At 35.4% G+C, this 24,205-nt stretch overlaps 1 protein-coding gene across 6 annotated transcripts in view; it reads left to right on the top strand.

Moving 5' to 3' along the window:
• The window catches only part of Mmp1 (Matrix metalloproteinase 1), a 101,475-nt gene that overhangs the window by 41,522 nt on the left and 35,748 nt on the right, over positions 1 to 24,205 (top strand). For all 6 annotated transcript variants that reach the window (XM_081769667.1, XM_081769668.1, XM_081769669.1 and 3 more), the window contains exons 2-3: positions 13,756 to 13,885; positions 24,035 to 24,142. In XM_081769667.1, the coding sequence (XP_081625793.1) occupies positions 13,756 to 13,885; positions 24,035 to 24,142 (238 nt within the window). The remainder of the gene's footprint in view (positions 1 to 13,755; positions 13,886 to 24,034; positions 24,143 to 24,205) is intronic.

Consider the following 24,205-nt stretch of genomic DNA (forward strand, 5'->3'; position numbering starts at 1 on the left):
CCATCAGGAATGTTGTATCACTAGATCTTGTGTGCTTGCTTTGCTCTTGAAGCACAGATAAGTAACAACCATTAGGTGTGTGTTTTCTGACGGTTATGTAACTAAAGCAAATTGGTATCATGGACGCTTAAAAGTGTTAGAGAAGCTGAATGAAGATCCTTCACAAATTTGTCTCTGATTCCGATATGACTTCGGAAAACTTTTGGATAATATAAAGTTACTTTAGGTTTTTGAAATAGCCTTTTCATTATCTCAATTTTCCCAGCGATTAAAATACAATCTTTCCACCCATTTCGTGCCTACAGGTTAAAACTTTGTTATTGGTGTTCCGGATTCAGTTCCTGATGAAGGCATTTTGTGAATAAAATGTTGTGTCGTGGCCCTGAGTAGCGTAGTCGCTAACGCTCTCATCTTTGGTGCTAGCGGTCCCGGGTTCGATTCTCGATGGGCACACTTAATTGAAAAAGTGTAAAAAGCTTTTTTCAGGTCAACCATCCTGGGTAAGGTTTTCTTCATTCACACCAGACAAATGCTAGGATGGTACGTGCCTAACATACAGGTCCCAGCTACAACGATATGTTGTATTCTTGATTGTATACTTGTATTTCTTTATTGTATACTTGTATTTTCTTCGAGCAATAGTTGGTTTACAAATAACTACAAGCCAGTTTATTTTTATAGAGGAAGAAAAAGAAGAAAATAATATAAGATTAATATAGGTATTTAAAATAAATAATTGAAGGTGAATATGTAACCAAGAACGAAGAATAGATGGTTGTCATAGTAACAAAACAAGATTATAATGTTATGTAATGATAGTTTCGCTGTTACATTGTAAAGTAGTTAACTTCTTACGAAGCTTCAAAAGGTAATAAAAGATTTAACAAAGTAATTTAAAATCGGTCAATTTTATTATTTATCTATGAACCAGTGAGTGAGTTTGTTATTGTAAACCAACTATTGCTCGAAGAAAATACAAGTGTACAATAAAGAAATACAAGTATATAATAAAGAATACAAATACCGTTGTACAGCCCGGTTCCTTCCTTCCCCAATCCTTTGTTCTTTCCCTTTCCTTAGATAGTGTAATCGCCGAGGAACGCCATCCCCCATATGTGACGGGCTAACATGGCCCTAGATACCGAAAGCCCAGAAGCCTAATTCCTAATCTTAATCTTAAAATATTGTATCTTTAACACGAGTAGTATCATATTCGCTTTCCAGTATAGCAAAGAATTTTCCCCTGTGTGTCAAAGTGTTGAGTCGATATTCTGTGGTAATTGGAAAATTTCGAATTAAGAGGTAGCGAACTTTAATCTAGAAAACCTGAAGTAATTGAATTGGGAGTATTAACTATATAGCATTGAGTGAAATTGCGTAATAGTAAATGCGAAAGCGGAACCTTGCTACTACGAAGCAAGAAGTCTAACTTTATGGCCTATGGAACCCGAAGGTTCAATGCCGCGTTCACAAAAGCTTTCCACTGACTTCTATCCTTAGCCAGCTGGATCCAGTTTCTACTTTCCAGAGTATTTTTATCTCTGCGAGATCCATCTTAATATTGTCCTCCCATCTGCGCCTAGGTCTTCTTAATGGTCATTTTCCGATTGGTCTTCCAGTCAAGACTTTGAAAGCGTTTCTACTTTCTTCCATCCTGGCTACATGACTTGCCCACCTGAGCCTCCTAAACTTGATGACCCTAACAACGCTTGGTAAATCGTATAAATTATGTAGTTCCTCGTTATGAAGTTTCCGCCATTCCCCATTCCCATTCCTCTTGGGTCCGAATATTTGTCTCAGGATCTTGTTCTCAAATATTTTCAGTCTGTGTTCTTCCCTCAGAGTAAGCGACCATGTTTCGCAGCCATACAGGCATGATTATCGTTTTATATATAAAGGAGTAACGGAAGGCTAGTGCTTGAACTTCATACGATATACTAGCTTTTGTGAACACATTGAACTTCATACAATATATTAGCTTTTATGAACACTTACTTTTTATGACTATCATAGGCGATAAAAGACCAAAGCTGTCACATCGGGAATCGCACCCGTGACCCCGTATAATAAATTTACGCGCACTTGCCAGTAGACCAATAGGGAGAAAATCTTTGAAATCTTCTAGTTTAATGTATCATAATTATGTCCGTTAGGCTAAGGGAGATAGATGATTAAGGCAAGTGAACGATGATAGAAGAATTGGTGGAATGAGAATGTGTGAGGAAACTGGAGTACTCCGGGAAAACAAACTCACCACAAACTAACTTAGCCGGGGATCGAATCAGTGACTCCACGCACCAGAGGTACGTGCTCTACCACTGAGCCACCGTGCCCTCACCCACGGAAGGAAATGAAATCTTTGAGCTTTACGTCCCACGGTTATGGTAAAGGAGACGGTGGTTATGAGAAATGAGTGAAATGGTGGAATGAAGAAAGTGGGAGGAAACAGGAGAACCCCGAGAAAACCCACGCAAAAGGTGTTTGTCCACCACAAAGTTCAATTGGCTTGAGCGGGGATCCAACCAGGGACCCCACGCATGAGAGGGTGCTTGCTCTATCACTGAGCCACCGCGGCCCGCCTAGGGGAAAGGTTGGGTCGTATGTGAACATAGTGATGAACCAATATCATACGTGGGTTTTTGCCGGATACTTCCATGTACTCTAACCTCGTCGTTCTACTTTAGTTTTAAATGACTAATTTGCATTTCTAATAATTCCCATTAGCCTACAGGACAAAATATAATTAAAATACTGATTGCTTCGTTCTATGTAAACAATAAAAATAATAAAACGTGTACAAAGGAAAAATTGTTAGTAGTTTTCATGTTTAAGTATTTCACAGAGAACAGATTCAGCATGTGTACCGCAATAACATTAGGTGGTTCTTCCTCCGCAGATGACTAACACCATTGACTCGAAGCACAGGTATTTTTCTCAGAATTCTGAACTTCACTTTTTTTTTTTTTTCAAAATGATTCTTCATGATGAATGACGTGGCAACGAAAACATGAACAATGGAGAGAAAAAATAAAAAAAAGTACCAAATGTCCTGAATTAACAAGATGGTTTCTGCAGGTGACACATCATAGACATACAAAGCAAAAGTCGAAAAAAAAAAAAGAAAGAAAGCCAGAGACGCCTGCAGCAACATAACTGCCTTGAAAGGTCGTGACGTCATCTGATTCGAGTGTTTTAAGTAGTTATGAAAAGAGGTCGCAGCTGGTAATCTGTTAAGAATGCATAAAAGTACTATTATAGGGTTTTATGTCGTACAATTACACCCTTTACTTCCCCCACCCCACATCTCTTGTTTCATCATTTTTGAGTGTCAATTAGTAATGAAGAAGTAACTACAAAGGACTAAAAGAAACGTTGAATTTCATTACTGTGTAAAAGCAATTGGATAAAGTATCCACTTCATAAGTTTATTGCACTTCTGGGGAACAACGCTGTTCAAAGCTGAGCATCCTTTCTTTGAGAGGAGTCTAGCAGCCTACTTAAAGCCTGCTCAGGGGCGCACCTACCATGGGGTCTGGACCACCCCGTAAAAAAAAAAAAAAAAAAAAAAAAGAGTCAGAAATTCGACATACATTTGTAGGCTTTCTTAAGAAAACTAGACGGGCCATACTCAGAAACAATTTTACGTGTGATTTGGCTAACACTACTATTATCGGAAGATGCTAACCACGACTTTTCCCTAGGGTTAGCCAAATACATTATGAGGGGGAAAAAATAGGACAAAAAGGTCTCTCTTACTAATTTTTCCAACAATGTGTTTGAACAGTAGAAAAATTGTGCGCTGCATCTGTGGATAAGGTAATCAGTTGTCGATAACGTAATCAAAATGTTTCTCGATACAGAAATTATAACCACACGTTAGTAAAATCCTTAGTACGACGCTAATCACACATAAAAGCGTTACTGAATATAGCCCTCTGTTTAACAGAGAAACGATTGATATACCCTAAATCTTTGATCATACTCCTTTGTTTTCTTATAAAAACAATCTAGTTCTATATTTTCTGAATGTAGATCACAAATTTAAAAATTACTTATTCTGGTTTCGGGTGTAGAATAACAACAACGCGATACTATATAGAAGTACTGTTGTGCTATTGGACCAGCGAAATTTCGGACCACTCCCAATAAAAATTTCTGAGTGCTCCCTTAAACCTGCTGAATGGCTTATAAGTTTGAGTTTCTCTCTTGCATCCGTATGCAACACCGAAGTCATGAAGGACGGCGACGTACTATTGACGTGCGTGGGGGGGGCTTCAAGGAAGGGGGGATTAAATCCTGTGCAACTCACAGACTATCATACAACATTAACCCTCATTACTAGATCCTTCCTCATCACGTTGTCTCAACCTTCAAGAAAGTTTCATTATAGGACCACGTCACCGAACCTGAATAGACGACTTTTATAGAGAAATGAAATGAAAATTCTAGTTTTACGTTCCACGATTGTGCCTTTTAGATTAGTAGTTATAGGTCATTAATGATTATGAAGTATAATTGGTAAAATTGAAATGTGGGAGGAAAAACTGAAAACTTCGAGAAAACTCTTGGACACGGTGTTTTCGATCACAAATTTATTTTGTTGTAGATAGCTTTTTTCAGTTACGTGGTGTGTAGTCATCAATCCCCTCACTGTTTGTGGCTTTAGCAGACAAAATTCTCTACCTCTTAAATCAGAAATTCCCTCACTATGCTGCGTCAAAGTTAGTGCGTTGGGAATCAAAATCAGAACATTGTACACCAAAGCACAATCCCGATATTTTTCAGTTGCATGGAAGCACTTCTGGCCGGCCAGTTGTAATGCCACGAAGAACTTATTGTATTCATTATATTTAATAGTTTTTTTAAAAATGCAAATTCGGAAACAGAAGTTGAAATTCGGCCCATGCTTAACATTTGATTCAGTTTACTCATGAATAGGAAAGAGGATATGCTGGTTCTGTTTCGTAATATACGTATTATGTGCTTTAGCTATCTGAAATGGTTAAAATGAAGCTAGTAAAAAGTTAGGAAGGCAGAAATTGAAAGTTGAACACAGAACTTTCCAACTGGAACTGATACTAGTTAATACTTCGTAACTTGTATCGTTTCGTTTGTTAGAACTGTATTGTACTCTTTATATATATATATATTAGCACCAAAGCTATATGAAAAGTGGATCTACAATTCAACATGAGATCGGAATAAAAATTATAGTCCTGCTAGGAATGGAACCGGGATCTCCCATACGGAAAGAGTGGTGGACATAGTTAACTTTATACGTTCAGATATGTATACCTCTTGAGTTTTAAAAAGGACTTTTTCTGACCTGAATATAGCAAAGGTTATGTTTGGGGTCACTGCCAGTCCCTGGAGTGACAAGACAAGGACGATTACTGATCAATGATTGTAACTCTAACCTGGTTCGCGTGTTCCACTCATGCGTAATATGCTACAATTCATCCTTCGTTATTATGTTTCTTCCGTAAGAGACTTTTTTTTTTTTTTTTTTAAATACGTATTGTAGTTCAGAATTGACGGTTGTCAAAAATTTGCACGAGACGTAACAGATTCGCCTCCATCGCACGAAACGTAATAATACGTCATAACCATGTACGAGATAAACATTTACTATTTATTAAGAACATGGACTAATGTTTATGTACGTATGTGTTTCGTGTCTATATCTGTATGTATTTATTGTAGTAACCGTAAAACCGAAATGATAACTTATACAAGGTGTTACAAAAATTTCTCACAACATTTTGAGTATAGATTTCTCACATTAAAATAAGAAAAAAGTTCATATGGACCGGTGTTGGAAGTTTTGTAGTTATAGGGTCCCGAAAACGTGAAAAAAATGAACTTTAAAGGTTCATAGTTCTATTACTACAGGACCAATCGTAGGTCAAGACACCATTGAGGAATTAGTATTTGAACTGTCCAATTATCCATCTTTCAGAAACTCCAGTACTTGCACAATCATTTTTAGAAAGGCTATTTGGGAGTACTTGATCACTCTCCATCTACCTCTCAAAATTGATATGCGAGTGACGGAGCATTCGTAAATATTGATATTTGGATAGTTCACATACCAGTTCCTCAGTGATGTCTTGATTCGACTACGATAGGTCCCATAGTAGTGAAGCTATAAACTTTTTAAAGTCCACTTATTTCACGCTTTCGACACCCTATAACTTTGAAACTATCTACTTTTGAGCACAAGTCCATATGAACTTTTTTTTTTCTTATTTTGATGTGACGAACCTGTTCCCAAAATATTATACGTTCTTATAACACCCTATATATATTTAGCAGTGGTGCCTACAAGGGGTATCGTAATGGAGAGTCTCTCACTAAAATTTTAGATGGGCAAGAAAACCGGTGTTCAAACATTTAAAATATTAGTTAACAATTTTAAACTAAAGTGGAACCCCTTCCAACAAAAATTTCTGGGTGCGCGCCTGGTTGAAATATGAGGAAAATAATTTTAAACAAGAGTATTTACACAGCACCATGTTGACTGTGCCTATTCATATTTTTTAGTAGATCTAATATTAAAAAAAAACTTCTTTGAATACAAATAACTAAACATACTTCATGTACTTATACATAGAAATATCTGAAATTGAGTTGAGTTGAATTGATTTTAGTTTAGCGTCCCGTTCAGCAGCGAGGCTATATGAGACGTGGACCTACTGATTAACGTGGAATCCGAACCACATGAGCTCCCGCCGAGAATCGAACCCGGGTCTCTATCTGAAATTGAATTGACAATACACTTCATCTTTGAAACTGCGAACAAATCAGGGATTTTCGAAAAATGCATGTAGACGGAAAATTTTTACCCTCAAAATGCAAACTTGTCAGCATAATTGCTGACATATGGTAACCCGACAATGGGAAAATGTTTGAACGTATTACGTTGGTTTGGTTTCCAACCTTAAAACTGCAAATCCACATCACATATAGTCTCTATGCTGAAAAAGGATGCTAGAGTTCGATAAATAAACAAACGATGGACACTTTGCTAAATGATTGTTTCCAGTGGTCATAATTCATTTAGTTTGGTTGTCATGCAACAAAGTAAAATTATAAAAATTACCTACAGCCTTTTTTGTCGAAAAATACATAAACATTTGTTCATCTGGCTTTGTGTGCTTGCTAGAACGAACCCCTGTGGGTACCTCAATATTATTTGCCATCTTATAACGATCGTTGGAATTATCTGCTTCAGAGTCATTATTGAGAACAAAATACATTTAAATTCGTAAAGTTCAAGGAAATTTAACACAAAATATTAAATAACGTGACTTTGTTTCGTAATACAGATGTAACCTAACAGCGTTCATGGTCATGGATGTTCTAATTGTTAACGTTCTTTTAACGAGTAAATCAAAATGGCCTTCAGAAAGAGAGTATAGACTCCTAAACAGTGTTGCCAGAATAAATCCAGCTTTTATATTTTTGTTTCAATGTCACTTTGCTCATCCGCCACTTTTGCCAACGGATTTTCACTTCTCAGTGTGTCGACAACAAAATGACATTGACATTTTTCGATTTGCCATGAATTTCACATGAAGTTAACAGCAGGAAGTGATACAGCATTTTGAATCCTAAATACAGGCGGTAGTTAGTAGAAGGAGATAAAGAAAAACAAGCCGCCATTTTACCTTCACTTTTTTTTTTTTTTTTTTTTTAAAGAACAACTCATATTGACAAGGTCCTGTGTTTATTGTTTGTCTATGATTGGTAAAGGTTTTAAGTAGATAGTTGCTAGATGTTCAAGCCAATCCTTCCTCTTTTTGTGTATGTACAAAAATTTCCGTCATTTTTTTGATTTGTTTGAATTTCTTCCGACTTTTTTGAGTTGTATATCATTGAATATCATTTCCTCTTTCCATTGACGTTTATGATTTAGCATCTATTCGAAAACTATTAGTACTATTTTGGTAAATTTTGTATTGTCTGTGAGACGAATTTGACAGATATTTCATGTTTTAAAAAATAAATAAAAATTGACGAACAGACAACTGTAATACTCACAGAAGGGGAAAATAGCACCCGGATAAAAGTTTTCTGACAGTTTAGTGATTTCACTAGTCTTTTGCATATACAATGAAATGTAAAACCTGGTTTAAACATAATTTTATTGTTTCTTATCCCATCTTTTCCCCCTTTTCTTCTTGAATCAGAGGGTCATAAGTAACATCAACATGTCAATCAATTTTTCTTCGTACTCATTGTCAGTACCAGTCGTTTTATATGTTGATATTGTCGCCCTTCTTGATGTGTTATGTTGTTCTTAGTCTATGGCTATTACATATATATATATACAAGGGCGGATCCAAGGGGGGGCTAAGGCGCTATAGCGCCCTCCCTTGACGCTCAGGTTTACACTGGATAAAATGGACTTCAATCCTGCTTTACACTGGATAAAATGGCAAACGATGGCTTAGCCCCTCCCTTGATCATATCCTGGATCCGCCACTGTATATATATATATTAAATTGAACCCCTTCTGTATTGAAGATACAAAATTTTCTGTTATGCGAGTCAAAAAGGCTTTTCGTTTCCTTGTTGCAGAAGTTTCGCTTAATGTACTAGTTTAATTGCACTGTACGTAATTATTCACACAAAAAAGTAGAATCTTAATTATTTTTAATTAAGAATGGGGTTTTCCAAGCTCTATAGAGCAAAATGACGAAAGATAATAATAATAAGCTAACAATATTGTTGAAAGCATCCTGTTATTATAGATGACAAAATTCCTACTTCGTTTGGATCTACAATTAGGCTCTGTAAAACTAGAATACTCTATATATGAACTTTAGTCTCGAAATATAAAAATGTATGTACAGTATGCATGTTTCTCTGGAATGTCTAAAGCAATTTCAACCAAACTTGATACACATATGACTTACAATTTAAAAAGTAATATTGTAGGGGCAAGGTACCCCTAGCATCTCCAGGGAAAATGTGACATGCAAAAATAATTGAAAACGACGGATATAAAATGTTGAATCCATAGTTTTCGGGGTCGCTTAGATAACCAAGCTCAGGCCCCCCTATCAGTGAGAAGGGGTGAAAAATAAAATGGAGATTAGTGTCGAATACGTGATTTTCAGGTTCATGGGTAAACATCTAACTCATTTGAAATGAATTTTGAGACTAAGTTAATACCTACTTCAAGTTGGAGTTTATCGTATCATTTTGATTAAAGGGATAGGATTCCTAAGGAGAGAGTTAAAAATTTATGCCTAAAATAGTGTACTTTATGGGTTTTTATCTTTATATGTTCGTTGAAATGCGTATCCTAAGGAAGTGAGAAAGGGTTAAACAATTTTCCACCAGTGGCGGATCTAGCCCACGGCCGGGGGGTCTAGCCCCCCTCCCCAGTGTTTTGAGTGACAAAAATTATATATATATATATATATATATATATATATATATATATATATATATATATATATATATATATATATATATATATATATATATATATTAAAGTTTATAGTAAATTTATGATATATCTATCATAATTCTGGCTGCCCCCCCCCCAGTTTTTACCTTATAGATCCGCAACTGCTTTCCACACACTTCTTCTCTCCGTGTGAAGAACGGGTATTTCACCTAGTATATACATATGTGAAGTGAGATATTACACAGAGTGTAGTCCCGTGGAAGTTGAAGAATGTCATTTCCTCTTAGTAAACAGAGTAATACATTAAATATTCAGCATAACGCATTATAAATAAGAGCTTCCCTTAATAGAAAACCACGCTATCCTGTTGATATTACTAGTTGCCAAATACACATTTTTTTTAAGGTGTCTGAAGCGAATTATCCTATTAGATCATAGGCGTGGGTGACATTAAAGTTTCCATTTATCCTTCCAGTGACCAAGACTAAGAACTAAAAAAAAGAAAGAAAGAAAGAAAAAAGAAAGTTGTAGACGGAAAACAAAATGAAAATTACTAAGAATAATTCCACGAAATAATTTCATCTTAATTTTGTGGTTGTAAATCACAAACACTGATGATGGTTTTACGTTTCTTCTCCGTCGGAGGAAATGACGAAGCATTACTTTCTTTGTGATAATGTCAGTATACAGGGCGTCCCACATGTATCCATCCGGGAGGCACAAAATTGAAGGATCGTCAAAGTTAGGGAGCTAGTTCGTTAATAGAGGTGATATTCAAACCGGAAATGGTAGGAATCAATCACTTCCGGTTTTATCGTTGATCACTATAGAGGAAAGACGGTAATAGATAGCGAGAAGCGGTTTCCTGCAATCGTTTAAGCTTCCCAAGAATACGTTTCATTTTCCATCCTTAACGCTCTACCAGAACCGGAACTGATATAAATTCACCACAACTTCTGGTTTCTAAATTAACCTACATAGAGCAAAAACGATAAGAGATACTAAGAACCATTTTTGATAATTAATTTAGTGCTCTTAGAATAGGCACCATTTCGTCTCCTAACCCTCTACTCAATCCGGAAGTGACAGAAATCAAGCACTTCCGGTTTTACCATTCATCACTATATAGTGAAAACGGAAATATATAGCGAGAAAGAGTTGTATGGAATCAATAATCATCCAAAGAATATATTCTATGTCCACTCGAATCTTTCTCTGCTAAAACAGGAAGTGGTAGAAATATACTAGCGCTGCCGGTTTCTATAATACTTGAAAAAAAAATCACGTCATACAAACCAAACTTCTTCATGTGGTGTACCATGACACTGCTACTTCTTAATATCTACTAATCTTACAGTCACTCTGCTCAGGACCGGCTTTCTGATTATAAGATACCAATGAGCCTCCTTCAAAAGAATATTAATGTTCTCAAGTAACTAAAGTAGCTATTAGATATAATCCAGTTCTTGAAAATCTTATAACTGACGGACATGTTCTTGAGAAACAGGCAGAGGAATATTTTGCTGAGTTCTTTACTTTAACTTATTGAAAGTAAATTAATGCTCCTAATCCTGATCCTAACCTATGTCTGCATTTATGTTAATGAATTTCCAGTGTTTCATATTGGTATAAAGAAAAAAATTCTTTGTATCTGTTCTTAACCGAATAGCCCGGCCTAGTTCTGCTAGGTAAAATAGCTTAAAACCTGTCTTTAAGGGGAGAGCAAGAAACTCTATTTCTCCTCTACTGGCATAATGACCCTGTGTTGCAGTAGCACAACGCCATTTTCTACTTAGGGCAAGCTGTTATTTTTAATGCATTATTTGTAACTTCCGCATTATTGTTAAATCATTATTGTGTTATTTATTTTAATGCATTATTGTATTTACTCAGAGGAATCGCGCTTCCATAGCTTCCCTGGACACTATGCCCCTTCTATCTACCTTCTACAGGTGAATATGCTAGAACCTGCCTGATATGCGAGAAATAAATCTGGTCACCCTAAAACTGCTCCACCCTATACCTGTTTAGCTGTGTATATATAATAAGAGGGTGTTCTATATCCTATCTTCTAAAAGCTTTAATATAAGATAGTACTAAAGTTTGGAAGGTAGTTTTCAATATACCGAAGTTATGAAGGATGGGAGTGTACTATTAATGTGGACTTCCGAACCACGACTGGGGCATGATGCAGTTAGTGGATACACAGACAATCATTGGAGATTAACTCTCATAGTATATAGACGGTTCCCCATAACACTATCTCGCCTCCAAGAAGGGTAGATTAGAGGACCATACCAGTGACCCTGGCATTTAGTACGTTGCAGTCAGCGACAGTTTTAGAAAAGCGACCTAACTTCAAAAAAATTTAAAAAATGGCTTATAGAAATTGCTGTTAACTCTGTGAAATTGAATTAAATATTATGATACTCAATGCATGGAAATTATAAATTGAGAGGGATTATGATCTTTCATTGCTTTTTACCAATCTTTTACATTACATCATATCTCTCCTCCTCCAGCGTTACGTATTTTCCTTTAACATAAGTAAAACAACTAAAGGAATTTATCTATTTAACTTACATTGGAATTGATAAAGAGCTATCCTCTATATGAATCAGATATCTTACCCGGAAGTATACCAGAATGCCACAAGCATCCGGTTGCGATTAAAAGTACAACTTTTACCTATCATCTGATTATTTCGCAAGATCTTATTATAAAAACTGTTTTTCGTTTACTAGATTAACTTCATAATTGAAAGATTAAACTATCTTTTAATATTTACTTTTAACTTAAACATACCGGTATGACTCAAAATATTGACAAATATTGTATATCTATAACAAATATTTTAAAAAAAAATAGATAGGAAGTAACTCAAGAATTGGAAATAACTACAGTATGATGTATAGGATATGTGCGTATGCGTACGTCATGTCTACGTCCAAGGTCATGTACATACAATATCTTTTTTCCAGGATGTGGCTTTAATAAATATTTCCTGATGAAAAAGTAAAAGACTATAATACATAACTTGTCGCATATAGTTCGATTTATTTTGCATCTATGTTACAGTTACTTACTATATTCAATGCTTTATTTCTTGAAGAAATGAGTGGGATCGAAGATTTTCTCGTATTCATGTTTGACTATGTAGGTAGTCCACAATTAAGACGTTAGTTCAATGTTTATTTATTTATTTATTTATTATCGGTAGGAATTTTCCTACGACCGCGACAGTCTTACTCTGAAATCAGATATTGTATCTCTCAACCAAGATTTAGGTGGACCTCGCAATCATGTAAAGACTTTCTTTCCAAAATATATTGCGTTGTAGAGAACCCTATGTGTAAGAAGTCAACGTAAGATATGCAGTCTTTTTATTGACAAAAGTAGAAATAGCTTGACTATGTATCTAGTAATAATAGAACTATTAATATGAATTTTTTTTCAGTTTGGTTACAAGTTTGCCCTCAAAATTTTATATTATAGATATATTATGAAATCATTAAAATAAATAAATGTTGGGTATAAGCAGAAGATTCACGCGAATTTCAAAACACGTGATTGCACTATTTCTCTCTCTCTCTCTCTCTCTCTCTCTAAGAGGAAAGTACATTTCCCTTAACATCCTTAGATATTCACAAAGATTAGAAGTTGCACCTAATAAATGCATGACTAATATTGTTTGTTTCCTTGTTTTGGAAATTAGGGAGAACCATAACGTCACTGTTTTTTAAAAAATAAAAGAAGTTAGTAACTCCTTTTCTTTTATAGAAAGTTCTCCTTAAATATATCAGAACTAGTTTAAATGCTCCTTCTTTTGCACAGGAAAAATATGTTTATGGTATTATTACTTGCGAAAAATTTGAACCCCTTCCCCCCCTATTACGCATTTTAATCAAAATCAATTTTAATCAGTAATCCAGGCCGACCCAAGTGCTAACTGTACTCAGAAGTTCATTTCAAACACTGAAAATATTTCCTCGTTTTGGTCATTTTATAGACACAAAGTGGAAAAGTAAGTCATTTTAGAAATTACCCCTTCTTCTCTCGCCTAGAGCTGAAATTTTCGGAAACGATGCATGGAGCACGTGGTCACAGGACTTAAATGTCATTGAAACTAGCACAATTAGCTCAGCAACCCCGAAAAACTATAGATTCTACACTAATTGGTTATTTTATTTCTCACCCCTTCTCACCACCATGCCGATGGGGACATTTCACGCACAACTATAGAGTAATTAACTTAATTCTTTTTTAATTATATTCCTGTAAGTAACAAGTTTCCTCAACAAAGAGTAAATAATATTTGTTCTATTTTTTTGCAGATGTACTTGGCTCAATTCGGATACATGGATCCTTCAATTCAAAACCCTAACTCGGGGACATTGATGTCTGAAGAAGCATTCAAAAATGCCGTGTTGGAGTTCCAAGCTTTTGCTGGTCTTAATCAAACAGGTGAGTTCTACACATATATTAGTAGCAACCTCAGGGGCATAGATAGTAGACCGAGCAGTTGGAAAGGATAGGCTAAATAAGTCCCAACATGGGCCCTACGTTGTAACTTATCTGCTTTGCTGAGCATTTACCAACCAACACAATTGATAAAGTTGGTCTTACGTTGTAATTGGCCGCTTTGCCAAGTATTTGCCAACTAACTCAATTGATAACGTTGGTCATAAGTTTTAATTGGCCGCTTTGCCGAGTATTTACCAACCAACTGAATTGCCAACGTTGGTCATAAGCTGTAATTGGCAGCTTTGCCGAGTATTTACCAACCAACTGAATTACGACCATTGGTCATACGTTGTAATTGGCCGCTTTGCAGAGTATTTATCAATTAACTTAATTGCCAAGTTGGTCAGACGTTTTGTCCACTTCGCTCAGCATTTGCCAGCCAACTCAATTGTCAATGTGATTCCTATGAAAGAAGTAAAATTGCTATTTGAAACAGTTGGAGAAATGACGTCAAATTGTTGGTTGGCCAACACAACTTTAAATTACGTTCATCCACTGTATCAACTTTGTATTATTTCTATTCCCAGGGTGGCTCTACTATATGCAAAACGTGCATTTGCACGGGGCGATAGGTTTTGAGGAGCGGCAAAATCTGTCATAATTATATTATTTAAAATTAATATTTCTTATTGAAAGCAGACTTCATGATGATGCTAGTTAAATTTACTAAACTGACCTTCTATTTGAATACAACATTCATAAATCATGTTTATTTTAAAGGTCGCATAATGCTAAGGCAAATGGACAAACAAATCCCAGCGTGAATTGCTTGATGGTTGTCCAATACAAGAACTCAATTCTCGAACAGTAGCTAACACCTGTTTCATTTAGTTAGTTATCACAGTTTCAATATGAAAGCTAGTCTTGTCTTTATCACAAACAAGTCCCTTGTCATTGAAGATGGAAACAAGGTTAAAAAAAAAAAAACAAAAACACAGATGTAGAAGGAAAATTAAGGAATAAAGATAAAAGAGCTAGTTGCACTGGAATTGCAAACTGATAATATTGAGATTGAAGCTCGATATTGAATTCTATAAAAAGGATTACCATATTTTTTCTGCAGGTGTGTTTCTTTTATCTTTCACTAACATAATAGATTATTATTCAAAGAAAAAACACACACTACGAGACTGTATTTATCAAGGATCTTATAAAATAGAGGATCTGCCCTTACAACAAAATCTTTAAGGCATACGTCACAGTTTCGCCCCACCTACTCTGCCCACTCCGCCCAATAGGATCGCAATGCTTTGAGCCAACAATCATGGCGGAAACGAAAGTAGCTAATCAGACGATGGCAGAAACGAGAGTAGCCAATCAGACGTGCCGATGCTCGGTTGTTTTTTGGCTTCATCGATTTAATAGGATGAAGATACATATGGGCAGATCCTCTGTTTATAACATCCTTGGTATTTATAGTGTTTAGGTCTTTCTAAGTGCGAGTGCTCTTTCCCTCCTCCTCGTTGTTCATGATGGGATAGCATTTAGCATACTTAAAATGGTGGCATTTAAGACATGTTTTTTCTGAAGAAAGGGGAGTGGCAAATGATGTAATTGCAGGGGGGCGGCAAATTGCCTAGGACCGGTCCTGTCTATTTCATGGTACTTTCTACATTGTAGAGGCAAAGCTATGTTTTCCAAATTGTAAAATTTGTTTTTGCGATACTATTATTTCTAAAAAATTCGATATGCTATAATTCTACACAAAAAATGACTCCTTAAAAAAATGGCTACAAAAGAAGCTAATAATGATACTACAATACTTTTTTTTATCACTATGATAAATCATACTTTCACTTTCGTGCATGAGAGAAAAAACTAGTTATTGATTCATAGCTGAGGTAATGAGTAAGGCATTGTCCTTGATCGTACGCTTCGGTCCAGACAGTTAGTTGCAACATTACCGCTGTAAGAATAAATCCTACACAAAATTTCATGTGCATCGTGTGATACATTTTGCTGGCTAAAAATAAATTTACCAAAACAGATGTAAGTGAAACAAAGGAATAACATGCTGAAATGTGCCAAAAGTGTCTGTATTTTATTGATCAAATAATACACTTTTTTACTACTTAAGTAGCCCGGTGTAGATGAACAAGAACACAAGAAGTAGTGGTAATTGGTATATTTTCGCTTGCTCGAAATGTGGCATTTTGGAGGAAAATGGAGAAGATAGAATGGACAAAGAAAGCAACAAACGAAGATGTTTTAAAACGGATAGGAGAGAAGAGGGCACATCTAGCCAGCATCCTTCATAGGAAGGCCAATTGGATTAGACGCATCTTGCAAAAGAAACTGTCTTCTTCATACCGCAATAAAAGGAAAGATGGAAGGAAAACGAGTAATAGGAAGAAGAAGAACACAAGTGATCTATGATTTGAAAATAGGAATGAAATCTTTAAGTTTTACGTCCCACGGTTATGCCGGTTAGGGTAAAGGAGACGGTAATGATGAGTAATGAATGAAATGATGGAATGAAGAAAGTGGGAGGAAACTCACGCACACGATGTTTGTCCACCACAAAGTTCACTTGGCGGGGGCTGGGATCGAACCCGGGACCCCAAGCACCAGAAGTGAACGCTCTACCACTGAGCCACCGCGGCCCTCAATTTGAAAATAGAAGAAATTGTTGGAAGTTGAGGATGTTGAGGAGTAAACTGAGGATCGAAAAACTTGGAGGAAACATTTAAAATTAAAAAAAAAAAAAAACATTAGTTCCGTGACCTGCCGAAAGTCAGAATAGGTCTACTTAATAATAATGATGTGCGATTATGGATTAACAAAACAACAGGAAGGAACTGTAATGGCTACATTTGCACTTGCTACGTGCATTTTATAATGCATTGGAATTAAGTTGTGGTTCGAATCTCACTTGAAGACTAAATACCATCTCATGTAACTTCATTGTTGAAGAGGAACGTTATAAATAATAGTAATACAGTGGGAGCTCGATCATTCGAAGCTCAAGGGAATATATTCAAATTCGAGTTATCGAGTTTTTCGAGCAATCAGGGTTCGAGTTATCAACGTGGCCACAACAAATTTCGAGATACCAAGGTTCCACGTTCCTCATTAAAAGTGACTATACAGGGTGGCTCAAAAGTAGGTATACAGCCCCGTACTGATCAGCTCCTGTATTTCATATCACTTCTAATTGTTATCAAACAGGTACACCTAGCTTCTTTATTATTTGTTCTTAATGTCTTTTTACTTATACCTTAAGCCCGGATCAGCCGAAGCAAATAAACTGATAAGCTAGAATGTTATACTTGATCAATGCAGGGATGTATATTTACTTTTGGGCCACCTGTATGACCTTGGCTTGCACAATAGACAAGCTTGGACTGATTTGCGGAAGGGAGAAGAAAAGTTACTGACCTAGAAACAGCTGCAGGAGACATTTCATGTGTAGTAAAACAATTACAGTACACATTAGCAACAGTGACAGGACTATCAACAATGACAATTACGTTTAAGCTATAGCCACAATTACAGTACACATTAGCAACAGTGACAGGACTATCAACAATGACAATTACATTTAAGCTATAGCCACAATTCCAGTACACATTAGCAACAGTGACAGGACTAGCAACAATGACAATTACGTAGAAGGTATAGCCACAATTACAGTACACATTAGCAACAGTGACAGGACTAGCAACAATGACAATTACGTTTAAGCTATAGCCACAATTACAGTACACATTAGCAACAGTGACAGGACTAGCAACAATGACAATTTCGTAGAAGTTATAGCCACAATTACAGTACACATTAGCAACAGTGACAGGACTAGCAACAATGACAATTACGTTTAAGCTATAGCCACAATTACAGTACACATTAGCAACAGTGACAGGACTAGCAACAATGACAATTACGTAGAAGCTATAGCCACAATTACAGTACACATTAGCAACAGTGACAGGACTAGTAACAATGACAATTACGTAGAAGCATACAGCTATAGCTCCGAGTTATCGAGGCCACATCAAGAGAAATTCGACTTACAGAGGTTCACAGATACGCAAGTTCGAGTTAGCGGGGATTTTAAATATGATTATGAAACTTAAAATTCGACGTATCGAGGTTGTAATTTTTAAACATTCGACTTACAGAGGTTATTTTAACATTAAGTATTATGGAGAGTTCAAAGGAATGTGAAAAAAACTCAAGGTATCAAGGTATATGAGTTCTCAAGGTTTGGGTTACCGATGTCTAACTGTAGCAAAGACACATCAACCGACAAAGATATAAAAATACCGTAATGTTATTTCCTCGTGGTCAAATTATAAAAAAATCTCACATAATCGCTTGATCAACCTTCAGATAGCTCAATATATTCTTATTTTTATTATTCGTTGTCGATGATATGCTTACAAACGTCAGTGAGTCAATAATACAGTCCATACATCTCACTCGATTAATTTACACATTATTCAAATGGTTTTTAAAAAATAACATGTTAAATAACATGTTATTTTTGCATTAAATTTTACATTCTTAAATTAATCAAAAGTAAGCATACTGTAGATGAAAATATCGTGTTTATGACATTATTCTACTCTCTGTGAAAGATTAATGAGCAACATGCAACGATTACATCATCTGTCTATTTAGAGTTTTTTTTAAACAAAAGATATGGATAATTTTTCCTGGCATATTTCTCTCTCTCTCTCTCTCTCTCTCTCTCTCTCTCTCTCTCTCTCTCTCTATATATATATATATATATATATATATATATATATATATATATATATATTAAGCGCGGATCCAAGGGTCGCTAGAGGAGTTATAGCCCTCACCCTTGAGGCTCAGGTATAAACTGGATAAAATGGGCTTCAATCCTGCTTTACACTGGATAAAGCTGCAAACTATGGTTTAGCCCCTCCCTAGATCATATCATAGATACGTTACTGTATATATATATATATACATATGACTTTCACATCATGTCTTCTTTCAAATATCTTCCAGCTACAGAGCTACAGTTGGTTTATTTCAACAAATTTACAGATACAAACTGGAAGAGTCAGTTTGCTCAGAAATTGTTAACAATATATAATTACAATGCGAAAGGAATTCGGTTAGGACCTTATTTGAAAGTACCGAGTAGAGATGCAAAAAAGCCGGCTTTTTTGAATCGATGGTTTTTTGCACATAAAAAGCCGGCTTTTTTGGGGGAAAAAAACGAGAATTTTGGAAATTTTGGCTTTTTTCATTTTCATGATTTTTCTGTGTAAATAGCTTTCTTATAGTATACTCTAAAGTTAAATAAGATTTCATGACCTGAATGCCATATTTCGCTCTGGAATTCACCATCATGATGAATGGAGCACATGGTTTATGAATTAAAGTAAACATAAATTATGTAGTATTTGAGGGCAATTTTAGAAGCTGTTTAACCTTATTTTAACTTCTGAATCATCGACATTTTTTCTTCTCCAGATAATTTTTTTTAGTCATCCCTGTTTCATATCTTGGAGCTTAGAACCCTAGCTTCTAGCACATAATTAAACTTATGTTTTTCAATATATACATCAGAGTGTACTTCCACATTTCCGTTATACTGTAGCTGTGCAATGATTTAACAATAATCTTCGGGACACAACTTTGAATACCATTTGATAGAAATAATCAGTATCAGATTTAGAAAAATATTTGGGAGGAGTTTTTCTGTATAATGTTTGGTTTTTCTAAAAATTCCTAATTTTTATTTAAGAGGAGCTTAAGTTTATGAGTACAGGCATAATAAATATTTAGTTTCGTTTGTATGTTCAGCTATAATCTTTCAGATACAACCTTGAAGACCATTTTATACTGATAATTAGTGGCGGCGGATTTAGAAAAGTATTTTGGGAGGGGCTTTTTTATATTAATGCTTAGTTTTTCTAAAAATTCCTACTTTTTTTATTTAAGGACAGCTTGAAGTTTATGAGTAAAGGCAAAACTAATATTTAGTTTGTTTTAGAAATTCCGTAATTTCGGGGTAGAGGCTTCAATCCGAAAGACATCCCCACCCCTAACCCTCTTTGCAAATCCATCACTGCTGGTAATTAGTAATAACAAAGGTTTAAAAACGATTAGAAAGGAAGTCGGCCAGGACACACAGTAACGCAGTATCTCTACATTCACAGATGGGATTAAGAAAACTTTCGTCAAAATGGTCGAGTGCGGGGTTGAATCCCGGACTTCACGATAGAAGCGCGAAAGCTAACCACTCACTCGTTTGTTGTGCTTAACTTGAATGTATTCTCTCTTTCTCTTTCTCTATGGCCACAAAAGCTCTCCATTGACTTCTGTCCTTATCCAATTCAATCCAGTTTCTACTCTGTATTCCTATTTCTGCTATATCCATCTTAATATTGTCCTCCCATCTGGGCCTAGGTTTTCCTAATGGACGTTTCCCGATTGGATTTCCAGTTGAAACTTTGAAAGCGTTCCTACTTTCTTCCATTATGGCTACATGACCTACCCACTTGATCCTCCTAGACTTGATGACTAACGATGTTTGGTAAACCGTATAAATTATGTACGTAGTTCCTCGTTATGAAGTTTCCGCCATTCCCCATTCCCGTTCCTCTTGGGTCCAAATATTCGTCTCAGAATTTTATTCTCAAATAATTTCAGTCTACGTTCTCCCCTCAGCGTAAACGACCATGTTTCACAACCATAAGTCATAACAGACATGATTATCATTTTCTTTATTTTAAATTCCTTGACAGAATTCGCGACGACAAAATATTTTGAACTGAATAATAACAACAATTTCCTGATTTCAGTCGACATTTAATTTCTTTGTGGGTATGATTTTGGTCTGGTAATACTGATTCAAGATTTTTGAAAATATCCACTATGTCGAAAGTATTAATTGATATTTTAACGCACTCATAATTTGCCATTACTCATATCCTTGCAAGCGTTTAATAAAGCCTCTGCATTTCTTTCTATTGTTCTGTTAGATTTACATCATCAGTATATACCATAACCTGGTAAACACCATTCAACTCTAGGCCCTGGTTCCTATCTTTGATTTTTCTTATAGCGTACTCCAGAACACAGCTGAATAATAACGGCAATAACGCATATCCTTTTTTCAGGCCAATCTTGACGTGGAAGCTCGTATTTTTCTACTTGGACTATACTCTGGGATTCATTTAAACAGTTAGTAAATCTAGCTTTTTCGGTATTCCAAATTCTGTAAGATTGTTGTACAATGTTTCTCTCCTAACCGAGTTGTAAGCCTTTCTAAAATCAATAAACAGTCGATGTACTGGGTAATATATTCCCATTTCTTTTCGAGTATTTGTCGAATGGTAAATATCTGATCGATTTCGACTAAATACATACTGATAATCTCCAATAATTTCGTCTGCGTGTGGGGTCAATCTTATTAATATAATGTTGAGAAATGCCTCGATAATTATTACAATCAATTTTGTCTCCTTTCTTGTGAATTGGAACAGTGATTGATTCTTCCACTCTTTTTAAATGTATTCCATATTTTTTCTTTTTGATAAAAAAAAAGTTTGGTAACGATATGTTGAATTTTCTTGTTAAAAATTCAGAAACCTTCAGGACTGGGTAAACCGTGATGGTGGTTATATATTCTACAGCCTAGGAAACCATACGCTCAGATGAACCGTCTATTACGTATATGATCCATGAAGAGAAAATTCGATACTTTCCCGATTCTGCACAAGCTTAAGGAACAGTCAGTGCATTAGAGAATTTGGAGCTTTACCGATTTTGCAGATCCGAAGCACCTGATAGGTGGTAACAGATTATTAAGTTTGTGATCAATCAGTGAAAAATTTGTTCGAAATATTCATACAATGTATATGAAAGTTAAAACTTAACTGAAAAATTTCAAGAATGTACAGAGCTACCCGAAACGAAGCTCTTGATGTGCATATTTCTCTCATGTTTTTTCTTTATTTTGCTTCAAAAAGAGGATGTGTGATATTTTGAAGTAAAAATACTACATACAATTTTGCTAGTTATTTATGTATCATTTTTAAAGTTCTTATTGTATATAAGAGGCTAAAGTATTATTACATATATTGGTTAATCCTTTGAAATTCATAATGTAAAAATGTTAAGGATTTTTAAAAAAATCTTTTTGAAATTCATGGTTTATTTTCGAGGTTTCATATTATTATCTGCATCAACCACTAATTAAATGAGTTGTTTTGTTGTAGAGAAGCTAAACAAAGTCTGCATTATCAGTTTAAAGCAAAATTTTCAAAAAAGCCCAAAATTTCCCAAGCAAAAAAGCGAAGCAGAAAAAACCGTGTTTTTTTCCAAAAAAGCCGGTTTTTTTCCGAGCCCTTGCATCTCTAGTACCGAGACAAACTGAAAAATGAGATCTTTCAGTTTTACGTTCTTCAGATATACTCTGTAGGCTAATGGGGATGGATGATAAACAAAATAAATGATTATAAAATAATTGGAAGGAAGAGAATGTGGGAGGAAAGAGGAGAACTCCGAGAAAACCCACGAACACAATGTTGTTTACTACAAACTTACATGGCCTGAGATCAAACCAGGGATCTCTTGAATTAGAGCTGAGTGTTATACCACGTAGCCGTAATGCCTCCCAGGTATCTTGTCACTATTCGCCTGGGAAAACCTCAGTCAGGATTGACGACTATCGGATTTCAATCTGGCAACTCCCACCATCAAGTTCATTCTTCATGAAGAATTAAATAGATAACGATCCAGCTTCTCTTGTTCCCACCATGCTCAAAATGGATCAACGCTTGGTTTCAGTTTTTTATTTCCTTCTTTTTACATCTTTTCACACATCTCTTCGCAGCATTATTCACCTTTATCAGATCTTTAACCCGTCAAATTTTATTACCTTTGTTTTTTGGTATCCACATTTCTTATCCATACAGACTAATACTCTGTACAAAGCTTTTAATAAATATTTTTCATATATCTAGAAACTATCTACTTTACTTTCAATATGATCCCAACGTGAACCGCTTTCTGAACAAAGAAAAAAGAAATAAGAGAAAAAATCTCCATCCTGTCCCATTATAGAATCATTTGTCTTGAAATTAAGAAAAAATGCGAAATCTGTTCTGAACTTAGTCTAGGATCTGAAGTTACAGGAATCAAACACATCAATTATACTTATACACAAGCATCTTAATCCTAACACAAATGTGATATTCGTTCATATTTTCTAATCGATTTAGAACTCCCTCGTGGCTAAGCAGTTAGCATATGCGCCTTTTGGTGTGGAAGACCCAATGCGATTCCCAGCAGGAGCTTATGTGGTTCGGATGTCACGTTAAGATGTAAGTCCACGTCTCACATAATCTCGTTGCTGATAGGGACGCTAAACTTAAAATCGAATCGATTTAGTTTCAAAACGTGAAAGCTGGACAATAAATAAATAAATAAATAAAAATAACTGGGAATCGAGGTTTCAATTAGTGTTCCACGTTATAGACTTATTAAGACGTAAACTCTAGAGAGTAATATTGAATTAATTCATTGAGTAATGACAAAGTGGAAAAATAAATCAGACTATTTTGTATTGTGTGCACTCGGAAGTCGTATTTGAGTTTCTTTTAGATATTTCTCGAGAAATTTATGTTTGATTCTTGGAGATACTTAATGCCACTAAGAAAATGATAGAGTCTACTTGATTTTATCAACTCTAACGGCAATATCATTTTAATGAATTCCATCGAAACATATAGAAATTCTACGAGGAGCATTACGTATGTTCACAAACAGGTTTCTGTTACCTTGACCCTCTCTTTCTGTTAAAAGAAGAAGAAGAAGAAGAAGAAGAAGAAGAAGAAGAAAAGTGAATACTGGCTTTGCAACTTTGGATTTCTAGTAACATTTACGTTAACAGAAACAGAATGACGTTATACGCAAACGATGCTGTTGAACTTTGGTGACAAGTTCAAAAAGAGAAGCTACCGGTGGGTATAAAAAGAACTATGACTAATATACGAAAACATGTAAAACTTAATTGAATTGTGAAAGAGGTATTACCCAAGTGACGTCAATATCTTAATTTGTAATTACATCTTAATTATTTGTCTTTTCCTTTTCCCACAGGCGAATTGGATTCAGAAACGGTTGAGCTGATGAATACTCCCCGATGTGGAGTGAAGGATAAGATAGGCCATGGATCGGAAGCCAGGAAGAAACGATACGCTTTGCAAGGTAAGCAAGTACCCAGCATGTATATTTTTGAACAGAAATTGTGTCTGGGAGAAAATTGTTGCT

Source organism: Thermobia domestica, chromosome 8 (genome assembly GCF_964235325.1).
Source record: "Thermobia domestica chromosome 8, izTheDome1.hap1.1, whole genome shotgun sequence".
NCBI lineage: Eukaryota > Metazoa > Arthropoda > Insecta > Zygentoma > Lepismatidae > Thermobia > Thermobia domestica.